Source organism: Protopterus annectens, chromosome 11.part0 (genome assembly GCF_019279795.1).
Source record: "Protopterus annectens isolate FY-2018-M chromosome 11.part0, PAN1.0, whole genome shotgun sequence".
Taxonomy (NCBI): Eukaryota; Metazoa; Chordata; order Ceratodontiformes; family Protopteridae; genus Protopterus; species Protopterus annectens.
Genome location: NC_056745.1, coordinates 1,083,543,624 through 1,083,557,933, shown reverse-complemented (window position 1 = coordinate 1,083,557,933; position 14,310 = coordinate 1,083,543,624). Strand labels below are relative to the sequence as shown.

The 14,310-nt window shown below is 43.0% G+C and overlaps 1 protein-coding gene across 3 annotated transcripts in view; it reads left to right on the top strand.

The window, feature by feature from the left end:
* LRRIQ1 (leucine rich repeats and IQ motif containing 1) overlaps window positions 1–14,310 on the top strand; it is a 3,765,329-nt gene that overhangs the window by 888,722 nt on the left and 2,862,297 nt on the right. For all 3 annotated transcript variants that reach the window (XM_044088432.1, XM_044088431.1, XM_044088433.1), the window contains one exon: window positions 12,690–12,842. In XM_044088432.1, the coding sequence (XP_043944367.1) occupies window positions 12,690–12,842 (153 nt within the window). The remainder of the gene's footprint in view (window positions 1–12,689; window positions 12,843–14,310) is intronic.

Sequence of the window (14,310 nt, the reverse complement as noted above, 5' to 3'; positions counted from 1 at the left end):
TTTCTCAAGTGGGGTCAGCCTTGCTGCGATCTTTTTGCTACTCCCCAAAACAGCAAGTGCAGAGAATTTTTCACTCTATTCCCTTTACCAGGCCAACCCAGCAGGGACGCTCTAGTCCAAGTTTGGCCCCGGGGACTTCTGTATGCATTTCCTCCTTTCCCACTGATCTCTCAAGTAATACAGAAAGCTATCGCTCAGAAGGCCTCATTGATCCTCATTGCTCCTTACTGGCCTCAACAAGTGTGGTTCCCCTTTCTACATCGATTTCTTTTGGAGCGACCGTGGAACCTGGACCTAGTTCCAGATCTTTTGATCCACCAGTCGGGTCAGTTTCATCGCTCCCTCCCCTCTCTGAACCTCACTGCTTGGTTCCTACCAGTTCCAACCGTAGCCAGGCTTCCTCAATTATCTCACTCTGTTAGAGATATATTGATAGCTTCCCATAAATCTTCCACTCGAAAGATTTATTTGAGTAAGTGGAAACGCTTCTCATATTGGGCACAAGGAAAGAACATAGATCCTTTCACCGCTTCCATCCAACTAGTCCTTGATTTTCTAGCTGAACTCTTCCATGCAGGTTCATCTCCATCTACTCTTAAGGTCAAATTGGCAGCTATTTCTAATTTCCATGTGGGCATTTCTGAATCTGCCCTAATGTCCCACAAACTTTGCAAAGCTTTTTTGAAAGGAGTTTTTCTTCTCAGACCTCCTATAAGAAATCCTCCTTCTCCTTGGGACCTAAATTTAGTTCTTGCTTCTTTGATTCTTTCCCCTTTCGAACCTGCAGCTTCATGTTCCTTGAAATTATTATCATGGAAAACTCTCTTTCTGGTGGCTATCACATCAGCTAGAAGAATTTCAGAACTTCAAGCACTCAGTTGTCGTTCTCCTTATCTTGTGTTCCATAAGGACAGAGTTTCCTTACGAACTAACCCGTCCTTTTTGCCTAAGGTGGTTTCAACATCAAATATAAATCAAACCATTGACCTTCCTGTCTTTTTCCCAGAGTATTCAAATAGGTCTGAACAAAAATTACACTGCCTGGATGTTCATCGTCAATTAAGGTACTACTTGGATAGGACGAAACAATTCAGAAAATCTGATCAGCTGTTTGTCTCCTAGCAGAAAGGGACTTTCAGTTTCAAAGGTATCATTATCCAGATGGCTAACATCTTTGATTTCCCTGGTATATGAAATTAGACAACAAAAATTGCCTAATAAACCTAAAGCCCATTCCACCAGAGCTTTGGCTACTTCTTTAGCCTTCCAAGACAGGCTGCCTATTGACACCATTTGTGCAGCGGCTACTTGGGCTACTCCTCACACTTTTATTTCTCATTATAAGTTGGATTTAGCTTCTAGGCATAGAGCTAATTTTGGTTCCACTGTTCTCAGGAGTCTGTTCCGTTAGGCCACCGGGACAAGGTGCTAGGGACGCGGTCCCATCCAGCAAGAATGAAGGCGAGATAGACAACTTAACATATAGAAGTTATGTTCTTACCATAACGTTCCATGTTAGTTGTCTTCTTCTCGCCTTCTTCTTGCGTCCCACCCTCCTTCCCCCTGGCCTGGACAGACCTAGAGGAGTTGTGATCGTGACCTCTCTTTCTACCACCTCTTTCTTAGTCATATGCTATTATGCATATTTCTTGGTTCAGGATGTAGGTCACCCTTTTTCTTCCTGTTGTTAGAGGTGGATTCTGTTTTTACAGTTATTTTGTTACTGTTATCAGCTGGGGTTAGCTTACAAACGAGATCTGAGGTAACTCTCGCCTAGCATTGTGGGATATAAGGGGAGCCTCGAGCCGGTGGAACCAACTCTCGAGTTTTTAGAGTGGCCGAGTCGGAGCCGAGGTCGGCTCCGAACCCATCCAGCAAGAAGAAGGCGAGAAGAAGACAACTAACATGGAACGTTATGGTAAGAACATAACTTCTATTTCTAGCATGTCGAGGGATCAGCTGCTAGTGTCCTCTCCTGCTCAACTGGTGAACCTGGGAATATTGAGGCAATGTTACAATTGCCTCATGTACACAGACAATTCTCTCCTTCTCCCACAAAACACAAATACATGCGAGAGATGCAACTATAAGGCCAAACTGGAGGCTGAGCTCTCTCAACATTGGACTGGCAAGACCAGACAGGAGGAGAAGGTAACCACACACACTACATACCCAGTCACACATAGTACCATCACAACTTCAAATCATACACATAATCACACAAAGACATACTCGGAGGCACTGATCAAAAATCGACCAAAACAACAGAGGCCACCAAAGCAGACACCCAAACAACTACCACCTCAGGACCCAACACATGCAACACATAGACCACACAGAGTGTCAAACAGTCACAGCCCTTAAGGCCAAACACAATGCCAGACACACTCGTCATTGGTGACTCCATAGTCAGGCACACTGACGTCCCGCTCACCAGACTGAGTAAGGAGAAGGTCACAGTAAGCTGCCTGTCGGGCGCTAGAATCCGCCACATAACGCAAGCACTCAGGTCTCTCAACAGCAGGTACAAGTACGACTCAGTCATTGTCCACGCTGGTGTCAATGACCTGAGACGTACCTCCTTGGACTACATGAAAAGAGACATCGAGGAGCTCTCTGATTATGTAGCCCAGGCAGGTATGACCCAGACCTTGAGCAGTATCCTACCTTCGCCTAGAATGATGCCACAATACAGTGATAAGATGATCAGCTTTAATAATTGGCTTAAATTCTGGTGTCATTCAAAGGGGATCCAATGTCTGTCTGCCTGGGATGACATGCTGGACAAGCCACGCTGCTTCGCAAGGGACGGCTTGCACCTGTCACCCCTGGGCTTCCGGATATTGGCAAAGGCTCTTGCCACCCCCATAGTGTCTTTTTTAGGCAAGGCTCAAATTCTAAACCTACCACCCTAGAACACAAAAAAGGAAAAAAACTAAGGGTAATGCTGCTCAATGCCAGAAGTCTCAATCTCAAGATGCACGCACTCGAGGCCCTTCTCAGTATGGAGATCATCGATGTCTGTGCTGTGACAGAAACCTGGTTCAAGGCTCCTGAGAGCACCCCAGCACTATCAGGTTTCACCTCATATCATGTGTTCCGGCCCCAAAATCCGGACAACACCAAGAAAGGAGGGGGGGTGTCCATATTCATAAAGGACACACACACACCTCAAGGTTGGTGGCAACGCACGATGCATCGGAGACTATCCAGGTGCAATTAACCATAGGCAAGACTGCTCTGCAATTTGTAGCATGTTACAGGCCACCCTCTCAAACTCAGGAACCTCACATGGCCTTCCTGAAAACACTGGAGGGGTTAAATGTATCTCCAAACACCATCATACTAGGTGACTTCAACTACCCTAATATAGACTGGGAACACTACTCAAGCCCAAACACTCTAGCCCAAAGGTTCCTGGAGTTCATAAACTCAAATGCCATGGAACAACTAGTCACCATCCCCACAAGAGGAGAAAACATACTTGATCTCATCATCACGAACATAGGATCACAATGTTCAACACCAGAAGTATACCCCTCACTGGTGAGATCAGATCATAAACTAATCTCGCTGGAGGTCCTCATCCCGCCCCCACCTGAAATAAAAAAAGACCACAGTGAAAAACTTCTCAAAAGCCGACTTCACACTTCTAAAAACTAGTGTGATCTCCTTTAAGGTCCCTGAGCCAGTGGTAAACATTACTCAAACCGCTGAATCACTTACAAATGCCTTCTACCAGCACCTACAGGACTGCATGGATCAGGCAATCCCAAACAAAACTAAGACTCTTTGTACCAAAGGCAAGCGTCCAGTCTGGTGGACCCCAGCCATAAACAAGCTCTACAACAAAAGGAGGAAGCTACTACAAGATAGAGCAAAATCCTTGAGAGGTAAGACACCTTTGATCATTATAAGTAAAAAACTAAGAGCTCTCATAAAATCATCCAAGGCAAATTTTGAGAGAAAAATCGCCAAGGACTCAAAAGACAATCATAAGGCCTTCTTTAGCTATGTTAGAAACCTAGGAGGAAACTCCCAGATATGCTCAGAATTAGTTCAAAATGATGTGAAGATTACCGAACCTACACACATTGCCAACATACTGGCTGACAGGTTCAATGCAAACTTCTCCCCCCCCTCCCCCCCAAAAGGAGAGATATCTATACCAGAGGATTGTATCCCCCCAAACATCTCCAACGCCCAGGTGAGAACTGCTCTTTCCAAGGCAAAAAACACAGCATCCATGGGACCGGATGGTGTCCCCGGCTGTGTGCTCCACGAACTCAATGAGGAATTAAACCCGCAGTTAGGACAGCTGTTTAATCTTAGCCTCACCTCAGGATTTATACCCAAGGAGTGGCGCACGGCGACTGTGGTCCCACTTCACAAGGGCGGTGCCTCCACCGACCCTGGGAATTACCGTCCCATTAGCTTGACAAGCCTTATCTGCAAAGCCATGGAGAGGATCATAATGGAACTCATAAATAAAGACATAGGGAACTTGCAGACTTTGGATCCAACCCAGTTTGGCTTTGTCAAAGGCAGATCATGCCTTTTAAACTTGGTTGACTTTTTCGAAACAGTCACCAAGGCCATTGATGAGGGTAAGGCAGTTCATACAGCCTACCTCGACCTGGCAAAGGCCTTCAACACAATACCCCACTCAGGTATCATCGAAAAACTCATCAGCTTGAATGTAAACCCATACATCACAAGATGGGTTGCAAACTGGCTAAGTGACAGAACCCACAGGGTCAGAGTTGCTGGCGCCATGTCAGACTCAAAGCCTGTCACAAGTGGTGTCCCACAGGGCTCAGTCCTGGGACCACTCTTGTTCGGCATCTACTTTTCTGAAGTACAAGCAAACACAGGAGGGTTATGGCTGACAAAGTTTGCAGATGACTGCAAACTGGGCCATAGTCGAAAACACATCTGACACAGATATCCTTCAGAAGGGCCTCACAGAAACGGATAACTGGTGCCAGAGCCATGGCCTAAAGTTAAACGCCAAGAAATGCATAGTCATACCCTTCGGGAAAAACAAGGTTACCCCTAGCTACCATATAGGTGGCAATCCACTGAGCACAGAAGAAGTCATCAGGGATCTGGGGACCCAGGTTGATAGTAACCTTTCGTTTGACACTCATGTTGCCAAAGTAGTTAGGAAAACCTTCTACATTGCCCACCTGATCATGAAGGGATTTACATCTAGATCTAGGGAGGTCATCGTCCCCCTGTACTCATCACTCATTAGACCTATGATTGAGTACAATGCCCCATTCGGAATGTATCTGACCCGACACTTGCAACAGCTGGAAAGGCCCCAAAAGTTCCTCACCAAAAGGATAAAGGGTCTCAAAAATATGTCTTATGCTGCCCGACTGAAAGAACTCCAGCTCTATTCAGTCGCATACCGCTTGCTCAGAGGTGACCTGTGCCTGACATATAAGGCCATGTCAAACCCAGATTTGATGAATATGCTTCACCTCAAAAAATCTAGATCCCTCAGAACCACAAGGGCGGGAGACTTAAACCTTGACACGATTATTAATAGAACGTGCTGGAGGGACAGATTCATCACCCAGAGACTCCCTATGCTGTGGAACAAAATCCCGGTACATGTGAGGCAGAGCACCTCGCTGGCCTTGTTCAAGAGGAATCTTGACCAATGGATGGGAGATCGCAGATATACCCCAGGGATTACTTCAGTGTCACTGCTTGACAGAGGCACAGCAAAATAATAGGCATAGTTTTCTTCAAACTAAAGGGGTGGCGAAAGCCACATAACTATAGGCTAGGCTTATAAATGCCCTTGGGCAGATAGCCTAGTATGAACCTATGAACCTATAAAACAAATACAATAGCAGTAAATTATGTACCTATACATGAATTGACCCAACAATATCCATTATTGATGGGTATATGATAAAATGAAGTATTTAGCAGTATGGATTAGAAATGACTTTGTTGTGGCAGCTAAGGATATGTGGGAAGAGACTACAAAATTGAGAAACTGGAAGTTTTGTTATATAGATGTGGATACTAAGATACAAGCAATTAAAATGTTTTTAGTCCCTTTAGTATTATACACAGGTCAGGCATATTTTTATCTACCAGAGGAGTAGCTGTGGATAGCAATTAAAAAAGAGTTGAAGGATTTTATCTGGGAAGGGAAGACAGCAAGGGTCAAGTGGGATATGCTGATTCTTCCAGTAGAACAAGGGGGACTAGGATTACCCAATTTGAGGGGGTATTTTAGAGCAACACAGTTATGGCTTTTATACAAAGCACAAGATGGAAAGGAATAACAATAATACGGGGAAAGCCCGAGAAATAAGAAGAGAATGGGATTTGAATGCAGACTCTTAAGAAGAACAACAAAAATGATACAGAGTATTATACTGATAAAATATCAGGGAGTATTCTAAGAACTAAATCAGCATGAGAATGGAGAAAAGAGATTCTGCCAATAGAGGTGACAGTGGTTAGGGATACTGATAATAGACAAGGGAGGGCCGGAATTTTTTAGCAAAAACTGACAAAGGAACCAAGGTATTGGGAGCAAATAACTAGAAAGGGAAAGGCAATAGAATGGGAAGAGGCCAAGAATTTATTTGGACTGCAGGTTAAAGACTGCCTTCCCTATCAAGGATTGATATCAGAGTACAGGCAAAGATAAAGAAATAGGGGGTCCTAAATGAAAGGCCATCATTGGTAGAGTTTTTAATATAGTCTAGAACAGAAGCTGCTGTTAAAAAGGAATAATTAGTAGAGCATATAAAATATTGCATGATAATTATAGGAATCAGTCAGAGGAGCTTAGAAAGGTTGGAAAGAGAGATTGGATAAGCACTTCACAGGGAGACAATGGGAGACATATGTATATCTCCTAAATATGCAACAAAGTCTAGAATATTTAGGATCTTTGCCTGGAAGTGTTAACATATGTATATTTATACCCCAAGTAAACTCCAAAGTATTTTTCCTCAGGTGGATAACAAATGTTGGAAGAGTGACGGGCAAGAAAGAGGTGGCTGGAAAGATATTTTTGGGAGTGTAATGGGCTGGCAGACTTTAGGGATTTTCTGTGGAACGCTCTATTGGAAATGCTGGGTGAGCAGACTGGATTGACTGGGAGATTATTTTTTTTTTAGCTATGATACAGAATCAGAATTGCTTTGGTATAGTAAAGCCTTACTGTGTGTAATTATGTTGGCTGTCAAAAAAGCAATTACTAGAAAATGGAAATCAAAGTCTAGACCAACTTTACTAGAAGTAGTGACTATAGTAACATAGATAAAACAACTTCAATTAGGTTCTTTAGGAAAAGGGAAGGAGCAAACTACATAGGAAAAAATAGGAATTGTGGTACTATGCATACATGCAGAGAAGGAACGAGGTTTAAGAGGTAGGATTTGAATGACCCATATAATGCTTAACTGACAATGACCGGATAGATTATAAGTGATGTATAATGTTTGCAACTATAGTTGTTTCAGTGGTGTCTATGATGTATAATGTTTACAAATAAAGTAATGTCAATGTCATTTGTATTTATATAAATATAAGATTGCCAGTGTCATAAGTGATAATTTAATAAAATGGTTATTGAAAATAAAAAGGACAGAAGGGATGGATGGTCTTCCAGGGGTATCCATCACCTGTCTGCCACTCAGTTACCTGTCCAGTGTACAGTCTTTGTCCTCTCTGACCTACCCAGCTAAATGTTGGAGTAGACACATCAACCCTATAGTGGAGTCCTTCATCTCAGGCATATTTTCCCTATGTCCCCGAATGACCCAATATTTGGGGAAATTCTAGAACTTATCATGGTTAAGACTAAATGGCCATAGGGCAACCCCCTAGAATCCAAGTGCATCCAGGCAGAGGCATTCAGTACACCCAGCTGTTTCTTGTAGGTGGCTGTGCCTTGGACAAATTGGTTAAGAAGATGCTAGTCAATGTGTGGAGGAATCAGGGTAAGATGGCTCACATCCCTAGTCAATCCCAATAAATTTTATGTTGCCCCCCCAAGACTGTCCTTGTTGGTCAGTGATTCCAGTATTGATCTCTGTTATGGTTTTGGCAGCACTTAAGTCTTGTGAACATCATTCTAAGACTATTTACCCCCAAGAAAGAGCTACAGGCCATGGATTTATTTTTAGAAGTGGGTGTTCTCACCCTCTAGTTGTTGAACTACCTTATGCATGTGGAGGGGTTTCAGGGAAACTTACTAGATCAGCTGATCAAGACTGTGGAGAACTTTTCAGATTTGGACATTAGGTCTCATTTTCACACGCAAGTGTCAATCTCCATTTCTGTTGTTATCTAGACCCTCTCTCTTACCCATAACATGATGATTGGTTCTGTGAGAGTGGCAGGCACTAGCCTTATGGTTCCCCATCATATCTGGCTCTTTCACAGAGTTTGCTGAGAACTCCAAAGTCCAGTTTTTGAATGCTGACATGACCTTGATCTTTACTATGTCCATGAAAGTCAAATTAGAGGAACGGGAGAGTGAGTGCAACATTCCCTCTAAGGATAGGATAAAGTTCCAGGTGTTCCAGTGTTAATTTGCTGGAATGAATCATAGCTCATGCCATCTTTGATTTCAGTGCTCCCAACATGACAGCTTTTGAGGTTCTGGGATGCATTGCAGATGCTGTTTTCTAGAATGAGAGTGCTCCTAGAGGAAGAATATCTTGAGAAAACAGTCAGGGTTCACAGGGTCCTTCTGTAGGAAGACAGTTCTTGAATACTTGAGGATTTGCCTAACTGCTCCACTGTAGAGGCAGTCAAGGAACATCTTTCTCCATCTTGCAAAGTGGGAGGACTTCACATACAACAGATAGATAAGTGACATTATATCCAGAAGCTATTCCATTCTATGTTTTCCTTCTAGGACCACAATCCCATCTCCTAACTGATGCCCTACCCCATGAAAATACTATGGACAAGCTTCAGATGAAAGATGTGTTACTAAAGAGCACAATCAAGAAGTCCTCCCAAATCAGAAGGGGCATGGCTTCAATAAACATCTGGACCTCAGATTAGTTCATGAGTTGAGTTTGTGTAACTCAGCACATTTGAAAATGCCCCTTTGAATGGTCACAGATCAGTCCATCATTCCTTGTCTTTCCCAAGTGAACTGGATGTGCTGTCTAAATCTGCAAGATGCCTGCATGTATGCATGCATATAAAAGTTGCAAATGGGTCCAGGAGATTTTTTCACTTCCACATAACAGCCACATACTTTTAATTTAGGACATTGATCTTTGGTCTCAGCAGAGACCCCAGGATGTTCACTAAGTGCATATTTGCAGTTGTTACAGCTCTTCATCTGCAGTTGTTGCAGATCTCCAACTTCAGGCATCCTGTATATTTCCTTTCATTGATGACTGGCTCCTTGCAGACTCAACTATGCAGCATCTGATTGTCAGTAGATCTGCTGCTCAATTTGTTCCTGTCCATGGATGTAAAAGTCTTTGCAATCTCAGCTAATGCCCACTCAGAAAATTTAATTCCCAGGCTAATCTCTGGATACCATGTCTTGCTGTAAATTTCCTCCTCCAGACAAGGTTGCTCTCATCCACACTGCAGTTCACATTATAATCAGGAGTGACACTGTTCCAGCCTCTCCTTATCTTTGAGTGCTGGGCTTCATAGCTTTCACAATTTTCATGGTTCCCACACACGACTGTTAAAGAAGGTCTAGTGGACTCTCAAGGTGCAAATGAATTAGCTGGTAGATGTCTTAGATGTTCCTATGAATATCTCAAGAAGAAGCAGTTACCGTGTTTGCTGGTGGCCCTTTTTGTCCAAATGGGTGCAGGCAGACTTTTGCAAACTCCAGACCTCAAACCGCAAACCCCAGGGTGATAGTGATTACCTCAGCTCATGGATGGGGGTATTATGCAGAGCAGATGGTTCAAGGCACCTCTTCACCCCAAGAGGCTTTGTTGCACAACAGCATCTTTGAGATGAGAGCTGTCCTTTTCATACTGTAGATGTTCCAGGACTCTCTACCTTCTGGTGTGATTGAAATCTACTCTCATGTCAGTGGTTTTGTATCTAGACAATCATGGGGGATTCACTCCTGTCCCCTTTGTCAGGAGGTTATTAGAGTCTGGCATTGGACTTTTGCCACCAACTGCCTTCCTCTGGGGTTGTATCAACAGTGACCATCACCTACAGCCAGTGTTGACATCACCAAGTGAATATCCCCATCCTGAGTTAATTCAACTTTCTTGCGAACCGGCTTAGTCAGTGTCTCTTGTTTTTGTCCCTTGGATGGAGACCTTGCTGTCACCTCTTTGCATCCTCATCCAACTGAAAATGTAGTACTTATTTTTCCCTAATTCCACCCCTGGGAAGATTCCACAGGGATCCTCTGGTCAAGAGATAACTGTGAGAATTTGGGTCTATATTATAACAATGAACGATCAAATGATCGAACATTGTTATATCAAACTCAAAAGTTTGAATTCCCAAGACATCGAACAACCAGAACAGCGATTTTTTTTCCCTGGGGAAAAAAATCGCTGTCCCCCCCCCAAAAAAAAAGACATTAAAACATTGCATAAAGTGGGGGGCTATGCCCCCACACTCCCCTACTTAAATATACCAACTCCGAGATCGCACTACACTGCCGAAAATGGCAAAGTGACGGAAGTGGCCAAGCGACTTCTTTCCTAGGAAAATAATTTGCTTATATGCCGCTTCATCATTTTGCCTTTTCGACATTTCAAGTTCGACCAAGACGCATTCGACAAAATGCGTCTTCGGTCATCTGATAGGAACCCGAGATTTTTTTATACTTCCTCTTTCCCAAAATTTCTAGAGAAGGCCAAACTCAGCAAAGCCAAGGTAATTTTTTGCTTTTTTAAGGCCAACCAAGTTTAGTTTCTGTATTTTTGTGTTACCCCTTGAACAGGCCCCTACTCCTAAAACCCTCTAAGGGCCTCCTGGCCAATCTATCTAACTAGACTTCCTGAGGTTTAATGTCCTGGTTTCTCCCATTCCCATGATGGCCAGGGACAGGCTATAGCCAAGTAGGATGCTCTAGATCTTTACCTCTGCCCAGAAAGCAGGCATCATGAGAGTACTGTACTTTGCTCCATACGAGTCTTAATTCTTGGCATGGGATACGGGCAGACACTTAGACCATTTTACCACTTCTGCATATTAGAGTATCTTTTCCATATTTTTGATGTTTGTCTTCAGTTAAAGTTCATCTTGCAGCCATTTCTAATTTCCTTCATGGTTTAAACACATCATTTCCATTTGGACCAGGTTCTGCTGTCTTAAAATTCCTTATTTGAAAAACTGTATTTTTGGTGGTTGTTAAAAAGGATTTCAGAGTTACAAGCACTCATTTACCATGTATCATTTTTCACAGTGACAGGGTTACCTTACGAACCAGTCTTTCTTTCATACCTAAAACTACTAAAGATTATAATATATGTTAAGTTGTAGATCTTGCAGTTTTTCTTCCCCAGTTATTCTAATCAGCATGAATATCTACTGCATGATGTATTGCATGGATGTCTATAAGCAGCTTAGATTTTATTTGGACAGGACTAACCTGGCTTTCTTAATGTATCATTTTCTGCTGAAGTGTGGTAGGCCTCTGCTTTAGGCTCATGTTGGAAAATGTTAATTTAAAGATCAGCTTACCTTGCTTCCTTCAAAAATGTCTGCAAAGTGAATAGCTGTGCCATGTCCACTTGGTTTTCTGTCTGTAACTTTAAGTATTGCATGCACTTTGACTCCCAAGATTTTGTCCTCCTTTGGAATTTTGGTGTTTGCCTTTTCAGCCTTTGGCTTTTCACCATCCACTGACTGAGTATTCTTCTAAGTCTTAGACCCACTGAGGACCCCCCCCCCCCATGATACCAGATGGATCAGATATATACTCACCATATTAACTGATCTGTTTGGGTTTGGTTTCCTTTGGTTGGATGTATGCATAGCTGTTACCTCCAGCAGTTGATATTTGAATAATGAATTGAGCAAGTATGTACTTGTGTATCCTTATACATCATGTTTTTGTTTTCTTGATTTACAGATTGTGCTTGCACTCTGGTTGGGGGCAAACAAGGGCTAAGCATAGTGAACCTGAGTATGAGAGCTGGCTAGAGCAATACCCAGACTAAAAGTTGCAGAAGCTGATAACCAAGACCTGGGCAAACTGAAAGAGGACATATCACAAATTAACTGATATGGAGAGTACATATCTGTTATTTGTCTATAGATACTCCGTGTGTCTCAGGTAGTTGGAATGGCTTTGCTGAGCTATGTCGACTTGCATAATGGGCAGAACATGAGAGAGCAGTTTAGAAAAGATATGATTGTTTAAAAAGTTCACTAATTGCTAAGTTTATACTCCACTTAAAGATTCTACAGAGTTCAATGGTGAATTCATTTATGAAAAGTGAGACATACAGGTATAATCATGACAAGAGGATTACTGTGAACTAGATGTGATAGTAGCAGACTAAGTACCTAATGTTCTGAAAATAATGAGCAGTAAGGACAGACTTCTATGTAACATGTGTACAGTGTGCTGGAAGGTTGTATGGCATTTTGTTTACAGAACTGTTTAAGATAAGGGTATAGTATGGTGGGTTACATTTAAATAAGCACCTTATATGCTTTTACTTAAACAGATTTTTTTTCCCCAATAGGTGACAACAGTTGCACTTCAAGACTTGCCAGGATTCAGTTTATCAACATTTTCACTGTGTCCACAGCTCAGGTGTTTGTCATTAAGACGCTGTGGATTAATAGCACTTGAAGGACTTAATGACTGCAAGGAACTAACTTTCATTGACGTGCAGGTATTTATCTGTTTACATGAGGCAGAGGGAGCATGTTTGGTTAACTTTTTATCATTTGCTCTTTGTACTTTGGTCTTCCATGTGCTTCTTTTACTCTTTACTAAAATAATGCAGATTTTCTGTACTGTATAGGTTCATAGGTTCATACTAGGCTATCTGCCCTAGGGCATTTATAAGCCTAGCCAGAGTGTGTATGGCTTTCACCACCCATTTTAAATTAATTTTGCTATGCCCTTTTTCGAGGTTAGTATACTGTGCCTCTGTCTAACAGTGACACAGAAGTGATACCCGGGGTAAACCTACGATCTCCCATCCACTCATCAAGATTCCTCTTGAAGAGAGTCAATGAGGGACTCTGCCTAACCTGGACTGGGATTTTATTCCAGAGTGAAGGGAGCCTCTGGGTTATGAATCTGTCCCTCCAGCATGTCCTATTTATTTCAGTGCTGAGGTTTAAGTCCCTCGAGCGCGTAGCTCGATGGGATTTGGATTTTCTGAGGTGCAGCATGTCCATTAATTCCGGGTTGGACATGGCTTTATACGTCAGGCACAGATCGCCTCTGAGCAGGCGGTATGCCACTGAGTAGAGCTGGAGTTTCTTTAACCGGGCAGCATACGGCATCTGTTTGAGCCCCTTGATCCTCTTGTTGAGGTACTTTTGGGGTCTTTCCAGTTGCTGCAGGTGTCTGGTAAGGTACATCCCAAAAGGGGCATTTTACTCAATTATGGGCCTGATGAGGGATGAGTAAAGAGGCATGATGACCTTCCCTGATCTAGATGTGAATCCCTTAGCTCTTCTTGGAGTTCATGTAGGACGCAGCCTGGGACACCGTCTGGTCCCATTGATGCTGTGTTTCTTGCTTTGGAGAGGGCAGCTCTTACCTGAGCATCTGAGATGTCAGGGGGGCAGCACTCTGCTGGGATAGATATTAGCCCTTTTGGTGGGGGGGGGAGTTTGCGCTGAACCTGTCAGCTAGGATGTTGGCAGTGTCTGTGGGTTCGGTGTATTTTTTGTCATTTTGGACTAATTCTGAGCATATCTGGGAATTCCCACCCAGGTTCCTAACATAACTAAAGAAAGCCTTGTGATTATCCTTAGTGTCCTGTGCAATTTTTCTCTCGAAGCTGGCCTTAGATGATTTTATGAGTGCCCGTAGTTTTTTGCTAATACTGATCAGAGATGCCTTCCCTTTTTGGGATTTTGCTCTGTCATGTAGTAGCTTCCTCCTTCTATTGTATAGTTTGTTTATGGCTGGGGTCCACCAGACAGGACGTCTGCTTTTGGAGGATTGGGTCTTGGTTTTATTTGGGACTGCATGATCCATGCATTCCTGAAGGAGTTCATAGAATGTGTTTATAAAGGATTTTGTGGTCTGGGCCGTATTATCCACAGGCCTGGGGGCTTTGAAATATTCCACCTCGGTTTTGAGGAGTGTGAAATTTGCTTTAGAGAAGTTTTTCACTGTGG